This window comes from Agrilus planipennis, unplaced genomic scaffold (genome assembly GCF_000699045.2).
Source record: "Agrilus planipennis isolate EAB-ADULT unplaced genomic scaffold, Apla_2.0 scaffold199, whole genome shotgun sequence".
Lineage (NCBI taxonomy): Eukaryota > Metazoa > Arthropoda > Insecta > Coleoptera > Buprestidae > Agrilus > Agrilus planipennis.
In genome coordinates, this window is record NW_020439011.1 from 475,298 (window position 1) to 496,532 (window position 21,235).

Below are 21,235 nucleotides of genomic sequence, written 5' to 3' on the forward strand. Positions count from 1 at the left end.
TAGAAGAATAACGCGAACTTGATTGTAAAAGCCTTTTAAAATTGTTCGATATTTATTTATCTATTATGCAGTATCATGTAGCAGGGGCCGATTAATTTATTTTGGACTTTTCCCGACTGAAACTTTAAAACCTTATATCCAAATTTGGTATATCACAAACTATAGTACATATTATTTATAGTTTATGAATAAGTTTGCTTTCTCCTTCGGAAAAATGTCGAATATTTATTTAGATTTACCTTTAGTCCGTATGTATTTGTAACATTGCACCTAATTGGGTTTATCGGCAATGGTAATTGTGTTACCTTTTTGCAAAAATTACTTAATTTTGTTACCACCACACGCTTTCATTAATACTATTATAATACACTATTTCTTTTCCGAAAGTTATACTCCATTACTGTAGAAATACTTGCTTATATTTACATTTTCATTTTATAAAAACAAGAGGAAATCAAAATACTTTTCGAAATGGCTAATATCGTTCTACTTCTTTTTTTATATGTATAAATAATCATGCACAAGTATAACTCTTTATAAATATAAATATATTATAAATAGGATATATTAGCGGGTTATAAATACTTTCAATTATTATTTATTAATTCAATGCATTTGTTGTAATTTTTCATTTAGTTGCTTCTGCAGAACAAATTCTCCTTTTATGGAATTATGTACATATTATGTAGATGCATGATGTTATTAAACTTCTCCATACTACACAAACTGCGGACATCTAGTCCATCAAAGGCTTTCTTCCTTTTTTAGACGGGAATGATGGAAGTTTTAGTTCAAAGTATTTTCATTTACGGTTTTATAATACATGTTTGCAAATGAGTATGTATTATAAATATTACTAGATGAACTGATTCTTTCTTTGAATATTTTCAATGCCCCAAATGGTGAACCGACTTTAAAAGAACGTCCTGTATATACTTAATAACACAGATTCCTGCCATATAATGCAATAAAATTGTCATATTTACGACCTATACACATAGGTACGTGTTACAGGCTAAAATCATAACGACAATTATAACTACAAATCTGGCGTCGCAAATGAATTTGGAAATGCAAATTCAATTAGTGAAAATTGGATTCAAGATAATAACCGATAGTTTAGCTCTTTTGCATTATAAATCTTGTTTCAAATTTTGAAATATTTCGCCGACTCACAACACTTTTGTCAACGATAGATAAAAAATGTCAATGCAAAATAATGAACAATATCCAAATGTGCATGCACTTTTATTTAAAGCTAGTAAAAGTATTTTTCTACTTTTTTTATATTAACTTTGTTTACATATGTTGGTTAAATTTATCACAAAATATCAATTTTCTGGTTCAGGCAATGATGAGTTTTTAAATAAAAGGAAAAGAGGTCTGCCTTAAGAACCTTCATAAAATTTAGATCTGTTAACTCAGTATCATACTTATATATAAAAAAAAATTGCTAGTCAATTTCGGAAGTTCAAATAAAAATCTCCTAATTATTGGATAACAAATAACAATATTTTTTCAACTACAATCACTCTAATTTCTTATCAGTCTTTCTCATACAAATTGCACACACACATCACCAATGTATGTTAGGTACGTTACTGTTTTTGTGTTAATACGTTTATGTATATGTAGATATAGCTGCATTAACATTACATTATCTACTTATAAACCACACCGTACATTTATACAAATGTGATTATTATTATTATTTGATATAATGATAGCAGAATTGGAAGAAACAATTCTAATAATTACAATAACAATAATAACATAACGGACATCGAAGCCACCACTTTTTCTTTTTTTTTTTGTTTTTCCTTTAATATATATTCGTTCACCGAAATAAAGGATATAGGAATAGTATTAAATTCCATCCAACGATGAACCTGCTTACACCTGAAATAATTAAAATTGCTTTTTAACCAGAAAACTAATGACAGGAAGCAAAGCAAAACGTGAACACAACTGAAATAAATAAAATTGAAGCAGCATTGACAAAACAGTACTGTATGAAAATGAATAAAAGTAAAAAAAAAATACTGGTATGCAAGGGAAGAAAAAGTAGGGAAAGAGAGAATATAAAGATAGGAGACGAAAAATTAGAAGACGTGGCTGATTTTAGGTATCTAGGTAGGCAGATAAGTCAGGCTGGAAGGAGTAGTAGGGATGTAAAGCTGAGGATAGCGCAGGGTCGAGTCGCTTTCAATAAGGAGAAGTCACTTCTATGCTCGCGAACGATTAATTTAGAAATTCCAAAAAAGGTTGTTAAAGGTGTATGTCTGGAGTGCGGCACTGTGCGGTTGCGAAACATGGACAGTGGGTGCGGCGGAAAAGAAAAGATTAGAACCGTTCAAAATGTGGTGTTACAGACGAATGATGAGGATACCGTGGATAGAGAAGGTTAGAAATGAAGAGGTGTTAGAAACAATAGGAGAACAGAGGTCTCTATGGATGTCAATAAGATATAGGCGAAATAGGGTGGTAGGACACCTCAGACATTAAGGTCTAGTCAGAGACATATTAGAGGCAGAAACAGGAGTGAAGAGGGGTAGAGGTAGACCTAGATTAGATTACTGTTCGCAAATAGTTAAGGATGTGGGATGTTCTAGTTTTAGGGAAATGCAAAGATTAGCTCAGGATAGGAAAGACTGGAGGTGCGTGTCCAACCAGCCTTAGGACTGACGACCTTATGATGATGAATATACATGTATTTACATCACTTATGGAAGTTTGTTTAGTTTTTTGTTTTTAAAGAACATTAAGTCCTTAATCAGTAATCGCGATTTCGGACTTATTATTAGTCCTTATCGTTTCTCTTAGCAGCCAGCATATTAATAGGTGAACTTTATCGAAGAATTGGAAACGTTTATTACGTAAAATAGCATAAAGCTTTGGTTTCTAAGCTGACCATGAGAAATATTGCGACTAAAGAACCATCAAATAAATCACCATCAATCATAATAAAGGTTTACTCCAACGAGCTATTATAATTGCAAGGGAATTTTAGTGATACTGATAATTTCATTGAAAAAGAAGGAAACAAATGGAAGGAAACAAACGAAAAATGACCTAAAATTTTCTCAAACTATTACTGTAATTATGGTTACTTTACGTCAGTTTTGTGCAATCAGCTTTTTTTATTTTAATTACCTGACAAAAAGAAATAAAATTGGAACATAATAGAAAAATGATCATAACGGAATACTACTACTCTTCTGGAATTTCAATACTTGCCCTTTTGTTTCATTCATGCTTTTTATTATTAAGTTTTGTGTAAATTATTAATTTTTGTGAATAATCATTCTGGTGAGATAATGCGAATCCTACTTTTGCAATTCAGTAAACCGCAGTAAATTAATGTGCACAGAAAATGTTGATTAAGGCAATGTCTATAATGTTCACTTTCTTCTGGACGGAAATATGAATTTAAAATTAGATGGGACGACTAAAAGTACAGTATCTAATTTTTGTAGAAAGATGAGTCTAATACGAAGGCGTTTTTTGTATCCATCTGCTCTTTGGCTTTTTCCTCGCAAAAATCGGTCCGAAGGGAACAACTTTCAGACCACATCCTGTTAAATCCTTAAGACATTACAGGATACTTGATTGCCTCCGGAAATTTAATATAGACATTTAGAGTTTTGATTAAATGTAACGGATGAACTTGTATCTTAGAAGGCTGGTAATTTTTCTTTTAAATCGTCCTTGTTTAAGGTTCAGCACTTCAAAAGAAAAACGGAACCCTTTCAACATCACTCACTCTGTCTCTCACAGACACAGACGCAGAAATTTGCTACAGTTAACATTTAAAAATATTTACAATTATAATTTTTTATGTTGAAAACTTAAACTTTCGAATGCTAGAAGTAATAGTGAAACTACATGTAAAAAAAAATAGAAACGTAATGTAAGAAATGAATTATTAATTTTTGGAAAGCGCGATTGCATCAAAATTTCATAATTTAATTTTCGAGGAGTTTAAGAAAGACTCACTTACCCCCCGAACTTCCTCCGACGGAGCCCCACTGATATATTGCTCCTTTGCCTTCCACTTCGCTTCCAGATTTTTGCTCAGACTTGTCGATTTCATTTAGATTAGACTGGTACTTGGAGCCTGTAATTTTTAATCGACTATTTCAGTGCGAGGAAAGTTTCTAACTTGGAATTCAGCAAGAACATTTTCGTTTAAAGAAAACTCAATACGTTTACTATATACATGTAAGATGTTTGGACATGTACAATTTTGAAGGGAAATCAATACTATAATCTCCAAAAAGCATAAAACAATTTTCTTTCCGGTCTATTGATACCTACAATTTTCACGAGTAATTCTGTAGTTAAATTTGAGAGTGATATTGGTCAACTAACCATAACCAAATAATTTTTTGATTTTTTACTAATTTCATTTTTTCTGACTACATACAACAATGGCGTAGCATGAATATCTGCTACCCGGGGTAAAGTCTAAGTTTGTGCCCTTTCCTGTTTTTACAGTTTTTAAATTGATAGGCTTGCAGTGTACCCTAACTCTATCTAACACAGATGAAAACATTTTTGCCGCCCCCTACAGTTGTACCCTTCACTTTTGCGCTGCCTGGGGTCATGGCATTCTTTCTCCGTAGGGCACTGATAAACAAAAATGTTCCAGACAAATATTGCCTCCAATTTTAACCCCCTTATTCCTTGTAAGAGTCGTACTAGAAGCTTCTGTTCAAAATTTCAATTTTGTAGATTCGAGGGTTTAACCTGGACGTTGATGAGTTAGTGAGTTAGGACTTTTCATTATATATACACATTTATATAGATTAGTAATAGGTAACAAGCACTTATTAATACCGATAGTGGCTGTTTAATGTAAATTTTGTACTGTCTATGGAGTTTGTGATCTCTCAACATTACGATTGCTGTATTAACTTTAATCCTCTCTTCAATAGAGCTCTAAATCACATCGAAATCGAGTTATATCTAAGTCTTTTAGTAGTTCCATCAAGTATCTAGTAATGATTTTATTCAACTAAACAAGTTACTCATGCAACGAACGCATTTAACTTCTTGAATACACCACCTAATGAAAAGAAGCTGCGAATTTAAAATTGCAAATTTAAATTTACAAATGCTCTAAAATTAACAATTACTTTTACATGTATTGATTTAATTCGTTACTAAAAACGATCGATGTTTTTCTTTAACATTTTAAGTACCAGATTTGTGAAAAATTTGATTGCAGTACGTTTCTTATCGTAGGAAATCTTAGTGTATATTTTCCTTGTCCTCGAAACATCAGATAAAGGAATCACCCGCGTGGCGTTTGGGACAAACCTTGTATAATGTTGATCATTGATCTGAGGAGATAGGCTATTACGTAAAGGAATTTAAGTGTAACTAGAAGAGATAATTTGCTTAATTTAATCGATTTCGCGATAAGTGATTGTTTTGTCGACTACGTGCGGCACCTCTTGCGAAATTTACGATTCGAAATAAAGTTGAAAACAGAATCAAAGAGGATCGGGCCAAGGAAGCGGAACAATATAATCGCGCACATATATGCATTTCATATTGCGTTCTAAAACCCAAAAATAACATAAAATTTTACGATCACATTCAAACATGTGGGCGGACCGCATCATCCGAAAAGATTACATATAAGATTATTCTTTGACCTCAATATTGTTCTGTCTAAGATTGTTCGTGACAAAACGACTTGCCCACATAGACACTTTATGTATGTAGATACTTTGACTCGTACCAATGTACATATATTATACGTGCTGTCGAATCATATTTACAACAGTTTGGGACCGTGTGTAGTTTATTATTTGCATTTAAAAGTTTCTTATTTTCCATTTCCGATTCAAATACTCCCAAGTTGGGAAATTGGGACCACCGATTCATTTTGATATCAACTAAATGTGTATATGTTGCCGGAAATGTATGAAATCTAGGAATTGTTTTTACAATTCCTAGAAAATGTAAACAATTCCGAGGCTATTTAGGAAATGTATAAAATATTGTTTCAAAGAGTTTTTAATACACACATATCCTGCGATATATATACATTTCATAGGAATTGTATAAAATTTCGATGCTGTACTAGGAAATGTATAAAACTAATGCTCTGTGAAAAGGATTATAAACACAACGTGGTAGTAACCATACCTAAAAAGACAGGCGCGGATAGGTGCGAGACATTTAGAACAACTAGCTTCTCATGCATCAAAAATCTTAACTAGAATTGTACAGTGGAGGATGGAAAAAAGGGCGGAACAACTATTAGGGGAAGATCAATTTCGATTTGGAAGAAATAGAGGAACGCTGAAGGCCATTCTAGCTTTACGGGTAACAATAGAGAAAACGATAGAAAAAAGAAAGAGGGCGTACATAGGATTTGTAGATTTAGAAAAAGCTTTTGACAATGTTAAATGGGACAAGATGTTAAATAAACTTAAAAATGTAGGGATGAGTTACAAAGATAGAAGAGTGATACTTAGTTTTTATAAAGAGCAACAGGCAGTTAAAGAGATGGGGTTGCAACGTAGAGAAGTAAATATTAGGAAGGGAGTCAGACAGGGATGCACACTGTCACCGCTACTTTTTAATCTATACATCGAAGACGCGATCAACTTCATCAAAGACAGTACAACTGTAGGATAGATATACAGGGGCAAAAGATTAGTATGCTTAGATTTGCAGATGATATAGGCAGTTTTAGCATCTAGCAAGGAGGAGTTAGAGATAGCTTTAAGTAAAATAGAAGCGGTATTGACAAAAGAGTACTGTATGAAAATGAATAAAAGTAAAACAAAAATACTGGTATGCAAGGATAGGAAAAGTAGGGAAAGAGCGAATACAAAGATGGAAGACGAAAAATTAGAAGAAGTGGCTGATTTTAAGTATCTAAGAAGTCAGATAAATCAGGGCGGAAGGAGTAGTAGGGATGTAAAGCAAAGGATAGCGCAGGGTCGAGACGCCTTCGATAAAAAGAAGTCACTTCTATATGCTCGCGAACGTTAAATTTAAAAATTCGAAAAAGGTTGTTAAAGGTGTATGTTTGGAGCACGGCGTTGTACGGGTGCGAAACATGGACAGTGGGCGCGGCGAAAAAGAAAAGGTTAGAAGTGTTGGAAATGTGGTGTTACATGCGAATGATGAGGATACCGTGGATAGAGAAGGTTAGAAATGAATAGGTATTAGAAAGAATAGGAGAACAGAGGACTCTACGGAAGTCAATAGGAAATAGCCGAGATAGGTTAGTAGGACACCTTCTCATGAATGAAAGTCTAGTCGGAGACATATTAGAGGTAGAAACGGCAGTTAGGAGGAGTAGAGGTAGACCTGAGGTAGACCTAAGTTAGATTACTATTCGCAAATAGTTAAGGATATGGGTTGCTATAGGTTTAGGGAAATGCGAAGATTAGCGCAGGATAGGAAAAAGTGGAGGTGCGTGTCCAATCAGTCTTATTAGGACTGATGATCTTATGATGATGATGAACATATCAGCCCGCCTCCGCCGGGCAAGGATATTAAATCAACTCCAATATGTCATAGTTTAGAGTATATTATTCACAGAAAGCATTAGTTTTATACATTTCCTAGAAGTCCTAAGAAATGTATACATTTCCCTTGATATGTGTGTATTAAAAAAGCTTTGAAATAATATTTTATGCATTTCCTAAATAGTCTCGGAATTGTAGATATACAATTCCTGGGAATTCCTGGATTTCATACATTTTCGGTAACATATACATGGTGTACGCTTTCTATATAGGGTGGACCCTACCTATTAAAATACCTCGAGTTACTAACAGATGGCTTTTTCCATATAGGGCGCTGAATAAAAATTAGTATAACATGAATGTTTTTGAATTTTATTTTTTAGAAAAATGTTTTGTAATAAATTTCACTGGATAGTTACGTGCAAAATATGGTTAAATAACCTTTTTGATAATGGTAGATCATCCGTAATTCGGATTTCTATGTGTGGTAACCTATACGATGAAAAGTAGTAATTTATTATCTGCAAGCTATTCGTAACATATAGGTGCTCGAGTATGAATGAAAGGCTTCACTTATTCAAGTGTAGAGGAATTAAAAGTGTTGTTTACTAGCTGTAGCAATCCTAGCAGCTGAAACAGCTTCCGCATAAAGATGATACTTCAATGCGCGCTATTCAAAATAACTCCGTGTTGCTCCATGTCTACTTGAAAAAAAAAAAAAGTTTTAAAATGTTTGCAGAGATTTCCTGGTTATTTACGATAGCAGTTTTACGATGACAATTATCAGTTTTAGTTTAGAGCTATCCCCCAACAATAAAATCTGCTGCTGCGCTATGCAATGGATAAAATCTTTTCATCTCAGAGTTGTATTTTTGTTTCGAACGATAACCCCATTTTCATAGCATTTATTTAAAATAAATCGAGTGTTTTTGTTCGCGTGAAAAATTTGCATGTTTGCAATGATACGAAAACTTTTAAAGGAGAAATGGAAATTTAATTTATTAAGCCAGGTTTTGTTAATATATATATATAATAAATTATGAGTGCTGTCAGAACACGGTAAAGTAGTATTACGTAGTTAGTATCATCAATTTCTTATGCTCAAGTGTACGATGTGTTGCATACCTATTTACAAACAATTCCTTTAAATTTAATTTTTGAAACAATTTTTAACACGAAGAAAGTACTTGTATTCAAAACGATGTCTCCCTAGACTACAGAAAACAATCTTTTACTTGTTAGATAGGAAACGATAGAAAGGTTGTTGCTACCGGAATAAGAAAACGTCAGCAAGACAATTTAGCTTGAAAATATAAAGCAAAAAAGATAAATTTGCTAAAAGAAAGTCACCAGATATAGTCTAATATTTTCGAAAAGTTGATATTTTCACTTCGGTATTTTTACTGTTAAATAAAAAAGCAAAATGAATAGGCGGGTATATTTTTAGGGGACGGTTCCATCAAGCAATTACAAAATAAAATAAATGAAGCGAACATTTGCAATTATTAATTTAATGCAAATGTCTATTTGTGTGTTTTAATTGTCCCAGTTAAAAACATCATACTCGATTGAAGAATATTCACAATTTAAACGCAACAACATATGAATATTTACTGCGATAAATAGCGAACGAAATAATATTTATTGTTAAGGATGTTCAAATAATAAAATATAAGAGAAACGAAGAAAACAGAAGCTAAGATTTATTAAATTTGCATGCGCCATAAACAAAACGTCTAGACTTTTTACCATATATACTGATACGGAAAATCGGCAGGTACCTTTATCCGGAAAATGAACAGTAAGGGACGAAGGGTTATTGCCATAGACAGAATTATTGAAATCTGCACTACTCCAGATGTTATCTTTATTCATGCGGCCTGAAGACGACTCGGCTGTCGTTGGCTTTGGGGAGGTTGTCGGGGGTGATGATGCTACAAAGAAAATAAAACCCATTCATTATTTCCGCTGCACACTCCAAACATGAAATTTAACGGGAAATCGCTTTTTAATTACATGTAATTCTTTTTGTCAGGGCGGTATTAGAATTAATATGATTCCGTAGTTGTTATTATCTATTATGGTATTATTGAACCTTTTTTTTATCAATGTATAGGTACGCAAAGAGACAATTTTCACACTTTGTTTTTACAATTACCTAACAACAAACTATGTCTAGGATTTAGACACTAGAATTTTATGTAATGAGTGATCCTTTATGTTCAATGCTTTTTTTAACGATTGTAAGGTTGCATTTATGAAAAATTTTGCGGTTTTTGTAAATCATCTACTTATAAGACAAACTGCTTCTTAAAATCGAACAAGTACTTGAAATTAAGAACTACGAATTTGTGCAGATAAAACAAGCATTTACCTAATACGTAAAGAAAATTGAAAGCATAATTAGCAAAACAATCTAACTAGCTGCAATAATTGTATAAAGGGTCACGTTGCGGTTTAATAGCGATACTGATAGATCTACTGCAAAAATGAGTAATCGATCGCGGTTTTTCGAATATTACCGCTCATCAGCACACCGCAGATTGTTACGATTGATGTTTCAACAGGTACATTTATGTAATAGAAAACGTTTTCTATTTTCTACCGTTTTTCGCCATGGCAAATCATTAAAAGTATGATCACAATCTTACATGTCCGAAAAAACGTATTTTATACACACGATAAGTGATTTTATGACTGTTTTATACGGAATGTTCCGAATCATGTAATCTCCGTGGGGATCGTCAGGACTGCGGAACACGTAGACGCCGCTATATGAGATAAAATGATAAAGCATTTGAGGGGACATTCGGACATTAATATAAAAAAAATTGCGTTCAAAATTAGAAACGAAAACTTATTACAGTATCAGAGAAAATGGGATAGTTTATGAGTTAGAAACACAGTACCTGTGTACGTTTCTGGAAAAAATGTTTTTTTCGATCAACTTATACAATTATTAAGCAATCTCATTTCGTTTTTAGTTGGGTATATAATACAATTTATTGGGGTAGGGGTGGTACGCCACTGGTGAGCGAGAAGTGAGAAGGAAGACGTTTTCTGTAATCGTGTCAAATTGCGAGCACCTTGTATATCTGTGATTATATATGATCACGTAATAACAAGTTGCTGTGGTAAGGCATAAACGATGTAGTAATACGCGGGAAATTGAGTTTATTTTAAGGGAAAATCCTGTAAATGATACAGGGTATCATTCAGCGGAACGTCGGTGGCGATAATTCAGCAATTTTTCAAGTGAAAACGCACATTTGTAGGATTATTTTGGAGTTATCTCGGAAACGAACGTATAAAAGTCAGCAGTAGCGGTAGCGTAAAGCGGGACTTTGGGCCAAACTGTTGCTATAGTAACGACACGTGTTGAGCACGGCATTACTTTGTGAATCTTGTCACGTTATGAGATGAAAAGGGACCTCTGGGAAACGTAGAACGAGACAGAGCTTTGCCTCCACCCGATATGAACCGAGACGCAAAAGCCAGAGGGTGCAATGACAGTAGGCACAGTATTACCATTACCAGTGGCAGAACGCTCGGGCTTTACAAGGGCAATTAGTTTCCTAACAAAAACTATCACTCTTCGATATTTGTTAACAACTCTTACCACAATCGAAATGTATTCATCGAAAAATCAATCCTCAACTCAATATTAACAATTTCCGAAGTTTTCCAAACAACAATATTATCAATGAAACGAGAACTATAAATTGGTATAAATTAAGACACTTAAGATAATGTTTTAGAAATCAATTACAACATGGCAATACATATACTCCTTTATGATTATTTCAATCCTGAATCTGTTACTTTTCAGGATACTCAATCAATTTTAGAGAATCGAGTTAAAAATAGTTGATCAATTAGGTACCATTTTTTTATAAAAACAATAAGGGCACCTTAGACATGAAGGGCTAGTTAGGGACGTATTGGAAGCAGAAATAGGAGTTAAAAGGGGCAAAGGTAGACCTAGATTCGATGACTGTTCAGAAATATTTAAGGATGTGGGATGTTTTAGTTTAAAAAAAATGTGGTGAAGATTAGCTCAGTATAGGAAAGAGTGGAGATGATGATGATGAAGCAATAAATTGCCTTCTTGCGAAGCTGTTTTATCTAATTTTTTCTACACAAATTATATAATTTTTGTTAAACAAGTCACAAAAGTTACATGAACTTTAGCAATTGATAAATGAATTTAAACTAGATATACATATGTCATATGATTTTTCCATTGCTCCTTGTTCTCGGTTAGTTTTATGCATGTAGTATGGATGGAGAAAATTTCCTTGTTACACCCCTGCCGAATAAAAACCAAAGCGCAGAAATTAAGTTAACATAACTATGTACATATGTCACTCAAATTTGTACTCTCCAACCCACCAGAAAAGCGCGGTCGTGCTAACAGAATATTGTCTGTATGAATATTAACGGCGGCGAAAGAAAAAAGGGAAGAAAGAGATTGAAAAGCGAAGGAACTGGAACTTGATAATATTTTATGAGAACGACAGGACGAATTTAATTTGTTACATACTCCTTTATTTATTATTATTTCTGTATTTTGATAAGCCTATCTACTTAGGGGTATTTACCAAAATTAGTATACAGGGTGGTCAGGTTTTTCACAGAAGAAATGGATGAAAAGTTACTAACCAAAATTAGTAAATAGTAAATTTTTTCGGGAGCGCAAACGGAACTAATGTAGCGGTCCTGCGTCCTTGTCGCGAATATTCCGTTACTAGCACACGCACCGTTAATATCAACGAAATAATCCTAGATAGAACTTCTTCTTGACTTCAAAATTGCACTTTTAACTTAAAATTTACATCACTGAGTAAAAACTATACAAAATAAATAAATAGTGTCCGACCGAAACTGGTTTTTAGGACCGAAACCGAAACCGAAACCGAATTTCGGCAACGGTCTCAGTTTCGGCCGAAACCGAAACCGAAACTTCCTTATAAGGATCATGTTTTAAGAGAAAAATAAAGAAAACGTTATTATAATCAGTCAGTTTTATTTTTTATCTTTAAATCACATTTTCACTTATTGATAATCAAATCAAACTCAACATAACAACCCCTCATTTAAGGAAATACTTTAATTGCGCCTTAAAAATACTTAAAACGTTTCGTTTGGATGGAATTTAACGCGCCGAACATGACCGAGCAGAGCGCGAGAACTCCCGAACGCAGTTTCGGTTTCGGTCGTAGTTTCGGCAGGTTTGCCGCCGAAACCGAAACTAAACCGAAACTCGTTTTTTTGCCGAAACTCGACCGAAACCGAAACCGAAACCGAATTTTCGGTCGGACACTATAAATAAACGCTATAACTGTATTAGTATTTTCGAAATGAAATTATTAGAACTGGCTAAGGGGGAGCTGAATGTCCTGGACGTTTTTAGATAAAAGTAAGAAACTAGTAAGAGAATAAAATTTGGAAAATATCAACATACGAAATATTAGGAAATAGATTTATGCCCTAAACTATAATAAAATTAACAATGTTAAAGAGGGGTCGCTGAAAGTTGGTTTAGGTACCTGCGCAACATGCAGCTTTGCAACGAGCAATTCCATTTAAATTGTGTTTTGAATACGGCCAAGTTCGGCCAACAGATAAAAGTAGTAAATTTTTACGACTTGTTTTACTGTGCTGTTCCGATATATTGATTTTCAAAAAGATCAGAGATAATATTTTGTTAAGTTCCGATAAGCCGAATGCAGAACTTCCGTAATTGCGGATGCGGAAGCAGATATCTGTTGTGTCCCTAGTACAGGTACAATTGAACGTAGGTAAACTCTCAATTATTTTTGTGGTAGGATTTGGTGCCTATACTAAAATGTAACAAAATTTGTTTAATTGAAAGCAAATTAATTCATCATTTGCGTACACTAACAGCAGGAAATTCAATTGTTAAGCAGGCTGCAATTTAGTAATCGAAATAAAGGAGGCACCTACGTACATAAACGACAGCAACCTGTAAATGGGACTCTCATGTTGTATTTCACTCACTTAGTTTGCATTAATTGCACGAAATATGCAAAATTGAACCAGAAATTTGAACAAACGCACAAATTCTATGTACAGTCGAATTTCTATAATTGGAACCACGATAACTTAAAATCATTTCGAACTGAAATATTTTTTGACATTGAAGGTACATACTGTTTTATATTATGTACAAACTCTTGAACTAACGCGAAATTCGAGTGCGGGTTGCACATTATAAATTGTCTCATTAATTCGAATTTCCATTGATTTTCTTCGGAAAAATCAGCCGCAACGATAATCAAAGACTGGAGCTTTTATGCGGAACTTAAATTTTCTTTACGAAAAACAGTAAGGGAAAAAGCGGTTAGCTTAGGATCATAAGGTAGGAAATGACAACACGAACGAAATATCTACTTATATTGTCTGTTACAGCTTTGCAAAACTTTGTTTTTATCTGTTGTAGCGACGGTAGCTAATTAATTTTTAATTCAAAACGATTTTACTTTCTTTTACTGATTTGTAAGAACCCGATTTTTGACGTGACAACGTCTTATAATTCGATGGAGCCGGCTGCACGCACGAAAAAACATGACTCATGCGGCGTTACCTCGCTCTGAGGCGTTCCATTTAAGGCTTGAAGTGCAAGCGAGAGCGCGGAACGAGCGACAAAGAGGCACAATCGGCCTCCGCGTTCGACATCTGTCTCTCTCCTACTTGAGTGAGCGATGCGTCCGCGTGGACAGTTGCTATACAATAATACATTTCCATTTACCTCCTTCTCTATACCCATACAAAATATCTATCAAAAAAAAAAATTTTCTTTTGAAAAATGAAACCATTCCATTAGTATTTTCTTATGACGTTGTCACGTTCAACTATCGTCAGTAAACCGACTTTACAGACAACCGATTTTTTTATAGAAAAAATATGACTAGTGCATAAACATCATTTTTTCGACAGAAATGAAAGTGAAAAAAGAGAAAAGGTATAAAGGGCAAAATGATTTTCTTTGATATAAACAGGCAAAGGGATGGTTGTTCGAGAATAATATCATAGTTGACATCGATATTTTCCGATACGAAGTAGCAGTAAGCTGTCTTTTAAACGGAAGTTTAACGACTTTTAGAACTTTATCAAATTTTAGAAATTACTTTAGACGAACAGCTTAAGTAACATTGATTCCCTCGATAATTTTCTAAAAGTTAGAACGTAAGGAACAACTTTGCTAATGCACAGATTGGGCTGTTTCAAATGGTACTTTTTAATTTACAAAATTATATTAGGCAACGGACACTTAGGGTAATAATCTAATAATCGAAGAATACAAACAATTTGTATACGCCGTAACACTTAATAATTAAGCTAAGAAATTATCAATTAACGAGCAGTTGAAATAAGTAAAAATAAAAATGTTAAATTTTAATATTTTAGCGTGTCGACAGACAGACAACAGTAAAAGGATTGTATATATGTCAAAGCAATTAAGGGGCATATTAAATAGTAAGATATTAAAGAATATTAAAAAGTTAGTTTCTGACATTAAATATTATCAATCGGGGTCTCAAACAGTGCAATTCAATGTTACAGTTTAACTTTCTTCCCCTATCCATTGTTTAGCTCTCCGTTTTCCCCGTCTACGAGAAGATAATAACACAGACGGTGCTGTGGTAGTAGAACATTGTAATTAAACTACGTAAAGTTATTAAGATTAGGCTACAGGCGGTATCAGTAATATCTTAATATTTGCTTTGAATGGAATGAATTCTAAGTGGCACATAGCAGTTGTTTAAAAGTCCTACAAACATTTTATCTTATAATTACTTATTAATTTAACGCATATACCACCATGACGTACTAATTCATGTAATAAATATCCACATTATTGCTCAATTTGGACCGTAAAGAACCTCTACTTTAAATACATAATAAATATAAAATGTTGTTTACCTTGCATATGCTACCTCTCACAATAGGCATGGGTATTTTGTTAAGAATGAACATAAAAATAAGGAACGCTAATTCAACTAGAAGTTTTCTACTTTGTTAACAATCGTAGCATTAACAAACAACATGATTTTCTTAAATCACAAGCATCTCGTTAATAGGGAAAAAAGAGTCCGGTAGAAATAGGTTTTTTTATACATCTAATACTTTTTGCGATTTTTCTTCAAGTTAACTTTCTAATAGTATATATCCACTCCGCTCTCCTTTTACACATCGTTAGGGAAGTAATATTGATCAAGCGCAAAAAGAAAAGAACCCGTTGTTTTTACTAGCTAAAGGGCCGTATTGCAAAATCTAGCGACAATTTCCTTTAATGATTATCTTCCTCATTTTTACGTTTACAAAAAAAATTAGCCCACTCGAGAGACGGTACAAAAATGAAATTACGTTTTTTAGTTCGTAGTAGCGTTTTATATCTCATAACGTTACAACTTTAGCGTCCACTTTTGCCATTATTTCGAATTGAAACTAAAAACATTTTACTATTTTTTTTTTGTTTACGACTAGATATCATTTAAATTATTGACCTTCAACGTTTGTGCTTTTACGTTTCTGAAATTGGAAATATTGACATTAAAATTTTGATGAGAATGACTTCTTTTGCCCGGGGGACTTTCCCTTAAAATTTCGTATTGTTAGAAAAAGATAAGTAACAAAATTTCTTTGAATAAGTATTTTCTAATGGTTTTTAAGTTCCAAGTAAATGAACGCGACGAAAAAGAAGCTGTAAAAAAACGTAACCTTCCTACAAAAGGGGCTATTTTTAAATTGGCTGTCAAGACATTAAAAAGACTACAGTTATTAATTCTCGAATATTTCCGTTTGTATTGAGTTTCTTTATTTACTTTTCATGCATATTACAAAAGAAGTGAAGAAAAATAGAGACTTTGAAATTATTTTTTAATTTCAAACCGTTAGAAAATAACATTCCAGATCAAGCTACAAAAGATCAACTTGATGAAGCTTTTGCTTTCCAAGTTTAATTATACAGAGAGAAAAAAAAAGAATTACTTACTGTAAAGTCTGATTGAGCCGTCCGTTTCACCTCTAGGGTTTTTCGCTACACACTTGTACGCTCCAAAATCTGCTTCTTGTATGTTATTGATGGTAAGACGCATATGAGTTTTATAAGCGGGGTTGCCAATGATGTTTTCGGTGTGATATTTTTTCGACTCGTGGATCATATGGCCGTCTTCTCTAGTCCAGTAATTCAGCGAACTTGGATGAGCTTCAGCAAAACATTCTAGTGTTACAGAATATGCCAATGGAGCGCCTACCAACTGGTGAGGAATCCATAACATCGGGGGGACTGGAAAGAAAGACGAAAATCAAATTGGATATGCTACTAACAGGAATAATACAACCACAATATTATTACAATTGTATGTGATGAATTGTATAGTCACTACAAAAAGATTTTAAATTTTCATAAGAAATTTGCAATTATTTTGATGCGGTTGTGTCTCTATGTTTGAAACTTAACCACAGTAGATATTGTTTATAATGATATTCACAATAGTAGCATAAAGGTTTATAAATTATATCTACAGTGGAATTCATTTATTATGGCTCCGCCTATATTGATCAACCGCTTAATACGAAGTAATTGCAGTGTTACGTTTGGTTTGCTTTAGGAAAGTTTCGATATAATGGCTCCGTTTAAAATGACATATCGTTTATTATGTTGATTCTCAAGAAATCATATCCGGCTATAGTGACCCAAATGATTAATAATAACATTTTCGCTCATTTTTCTGACCCAAGCCAAAATAGAAAGTTGTTTATTTTCTAAGACTATGCTTTGTATGACGCCCGCTTAGTATGACGTGACATTTCCCTTCGATGTCATTATAAACGGATTCTACTGTATTTTATTTTTCTTATCATCAATCGCTGCTATAAAGTCATCTTAAAATCGATAATACGGTAACCCTACGTATTTATGGTTTTGTAAATTGATCTTGTAGATCTACGGTGAAAAGAAAGTCGTTGAAGAGAAGCTCTCGAGGATGTTGAAGGTGAAAGGGAGCGATAGTCGATTATAGCGAATGGAATGTGCAAATAGTGCATTTGCTTATTTAGGAAAGAGTTAATCTCAAGTCAAAAAGACCAATCTAAAGAGCGACATGTTAGCGTAAAGCCACGAAAATGTTTTGCATTTAGAACGGTTACAAAGGGTAAATGATCATGTAAACAGGGTAGGTTCTTTCAGGGACGCCATTGTCGCTCAGCAACCCCAGAAGCGAAAGCTCCCTCAAAATATCGTCTCATACACACCTTTCAGCTTTGAACTACCGAACTATTTTGCATACTATAATGAAAATACGTTTCTGTAGGTGGCAGCGAAGCCTTCTCGAACCTTAAAAGAAATTCTGCGTTAATCGATAAGTAATACTTTTTTTTAAATATCGACTTTTTAAACTGTTCCCGCATTCGAATAAAAACTGCTTCCTTAAAAGAAAAAAATACCAACCGCGAAGCCAAATTACATTCCGCTACAATTAATGAAATGAAATAACTTCCATTTTTTTTATACCTACGCTTTTCTCAAGAAAATGTCAAGAAAATTTATTTTAATTATGGTGCGTATACCACTATGGTTCTACGATAATTATAAATTATTTTTGTATCTCTAAACTAAAATTTTAGTCCACGAAACAAACCGAGAAACGTTATCCCTATTGTCATGTGTTGTGTAACTTCACTTTTCTCTTTTTTTTTTTCTTTATTTGGCGATTACGTAAAATGGAGAGAATTTTATTTTCGTTATTGGGACGAAAATGTACCTTTAGATATTGCATAATGTTAGGTACAGATGCGACGTAAAATGTAATCGACTAAAAGACAGATTTGTCTGGGGCCTTAGAAATGAGGGACGAAATTACAGCAGACAAATACAATGTCTGAGGCGGAGAATTTCTGTTAGCTCAATAATTGGAACCATTTTCAGAATAGCAGCTAAAAGACATTAAATGTGATGATAACAGAGTTAAAGTGTTGTAGGTTAAACGTCCGAGTAAAAGTTAAGATTTCAGAACTTAAGAGATTCTTTCTTATACGATTTATTACATTCACTGGTTTCTCCCGTTCTATTTTTCGATTTTTCTGGCTCATATTTATTGGAGAAAACGTACTACCTACCAACTTTCGGTGTGAAAACTTTTGTAATATCAAAAACAGGCTCCACAGTAATATCGTTTAACCGAAACAATTGTAGAGTCCTTTTTGTTATATTATTAGGCTGTATTTTGTATCTATATAGGTACCTACTAGTTGAATTCATTCAGTTGACGAACTCCAAAATATGTAAATCAACCCTGAAACAGTATAAAATGTTTTAGGATTTCAATTAGAGGTTACATTGGACTGGGTAAGGGCTAAATAAACGTGCCCTTTAACATAAAGGACAGTTTTGAATTAAATTATTAATTATCTATCAGAGGTGCAATGATTCGAGTGATAAATGCTTTTTGACCTTAGTTCGATTTAGAGTAGGGTGTTTTATTAAATTAACTAGATAGGACACCATTTAAATGGTTCGAAATTCAGGAATTAGAGGAAGAGACAATTTATTCAAGACAGATTTTAAAAGCTTAGCAGCAAAACTGAATTTTAAATAGAAAGAGTGAATTCGTTTCGAAAGGGAGAATGATGTTTGACATCCATCTTGTCAACTCCTGGAAGGTACAACGAATTAAATTAAGTTATGCGCAGACTACTATCATATACTACGTCAGGCAGAAATAGAAAACACACCAGTCCGTACCTACCAATGTTAGTTTTTCTCGTTAATTAATTAAAAATGTGAAAAACTTCATATTCTTTTCACTTAACGAAAGAGTAATTGCGTTTTTTATCACATACGAGGTAAATCTGAAAAGTAAAACGATTCACTTACCCTGTCAATTAAAATTATCTCAGTAAAAAACTGAGATGGGTTGTTAAATTTTGTTATATATAAATAATCTTAGAACACTATATGAGTGTATAAAATTACATAAAGAGCTTGGTTATTATAATAGGAAGCACAAGATTCCGGATAATTTCAACTAAGTAAAGATACCCAGTTTAACTTCCATAGATAGTGTAGCATAAGCAAAACATCGAAATTTCGTGGAACATCGCACTAAAGGCAGTAGGTTTTTGTGGAAGAACAAATATTGGAATAATTCCTGATATTACAAATGAATGAATCTGTTACTAACTTTAATTAACAGTTGTTGGCTTTTATGTCGTACATGCACCTGATATCTAGATATTTTTAAGGCTTTGTAAATACAGTTGAAAATGTAACAGCAACATATGCACCTACAATTTTTTTTTATACATATAAATCAGTCAATGAAGAGTAAGTTGAAACGACGTTGGATTTTGCCAACCCTCATAAAGTTCACGGAGCGGAAATAATAAAAAGCAATAGCGATGAAGCATGTTGTTTACAAGGACACTTAAATTCGAACGCAGTCAAACCGAACCAAATTAAAACAATGGTAAATAACAATAGTTCGATTGAATATGAATAATTACCTCACAATATTTCATAGATGTTGCATATTTAATTAGAATTACAATTTACACCTTGAGTAAAAATAAAACCGTTTTCAATGAGGATAAGTGTATACAACTTTTGATAAAAAAATATAAACTGAATTTGTAAAAAAAAAGTAATAAAATAATTGCATTAAAATCGCCTGGCCTAAGGAAGTGAAATTAATAATTATGCATTACATTTTTGTTCAAATAAATTTACAGCGGAGAATGTTTTTAACACATACGAAGTCATTTGAACTAAAAAGTTGTAGTTGCTGACTTAAAAAACATAAAAAATGGTTCGGTTGAAAAAAATTTCGTCTGTTATGATCATCATAACTAAAACTGCGCCTGTTTTGCACCAAAATTCTTTTCTTCTTGTATGTATTAGATACCTACCTACCTAACATATTTTTTCATGTATTAAAGACGGTTTTTTTATTGCTGCAAAACTGATGCGATAATTTGACTAACAGGGAAATATGAATCTATGAAAATTTGAATGTATTATACTTGTAAATTAGTTGTGCAGACTGCAGTAAGCCAGCACGTTGGAGTGAATGAATAGTTCACAAATTTCCTAACGAGTTACAAAGTGGTGCGTGAATCCTACCCTACACATTTCCGTCTCATACGCTTATCGCACGTATGTAAATACACACACAACGTCTATTACATAATGTATGTAATACGTTTAGGTACGTTACTGGTACATGTATTATACGAAGGTACAAATGGGTAACAAGCTGCAACGGCAATGTTTCCTATTATTGTTACCCAAAACGCATATTCAACATTAATCAAGCTGCAATACGGTTATCTAATTTGCTCAATTGTTGCCATAATTCTCGTGGACTAGCCACTACAGCTCGTTATATCCCCACGTTAACACCCTTCTTTTAATTATTCTACAATCCTTTACAATATATGTATCTATTTTAACTTTTTAATATCTATGCGAATTACAGCAGCCGTGCACATCAAAAATCAACGCAATACAATACAAAAACAAATTGATCCTTATGAAGAAAAGACCCTCTATTAAACTTATTGAAACATTGAATTCTAATAGTTCTTGACGTGTAGATTAAAAGTCCCTATGGGCGCTTAGACATAAAAATTCATCATTTTGAGATATGGTCGCTTAAAGCTTCCGTAAGGTACAATTATACCTATTATTAAATATAATTATACGTATAATTGTA

At 33.2% G+C, this 21,235-nt stretch overlaps 1 protein-coding gene across 5 annotated transcripts in view; it reads right to left on the bottom strand.

Annotated features, from left to right (window-relative positions):
- Positions 1 to 576: 576 nt before the first annotated feature.
- LOC108741299 (neurotrimin-like) overlaps positions 577 to 21,235 on the bottom strand; it is a 78,881-nt gene continuing 58,222 nt past the window's right edge. For 3 of the 5 annotated variants that reach the window (XM_025976172.1, XM_025976174.1, XM_025976173.1), the window contains exons 6-9: positions 16,516 to 16,809; positions 9,278 to 9,430; positions 4,001 to 4,117; positions 577 to 1,899 (exon numbers count right to left, since the gene is read on the bottom strand). In XM_025976172.1, coding sequence (XP_025831957.1) covers positions 1,838 to 1,899; positions 4,001 to 4,117; positions 9,278 to 9,430; positions 16,516 to 16,809 — 626 coding nt within the window. In that variant the 3' untranslated portion in view covers positions 577 to 1,837. Of the gene's footprint in view, positions 1,900 to 4,000; positions 4,118 to 7,958; positions 8,198 to 9,277; positions 9,431 to 16,515; positions 16,810 to 21,235 lie in introns of those variants that run through there. The other 2 variants (XM_025976176.1, XM_025976175.1) reach the window with 2 other exon arrangements.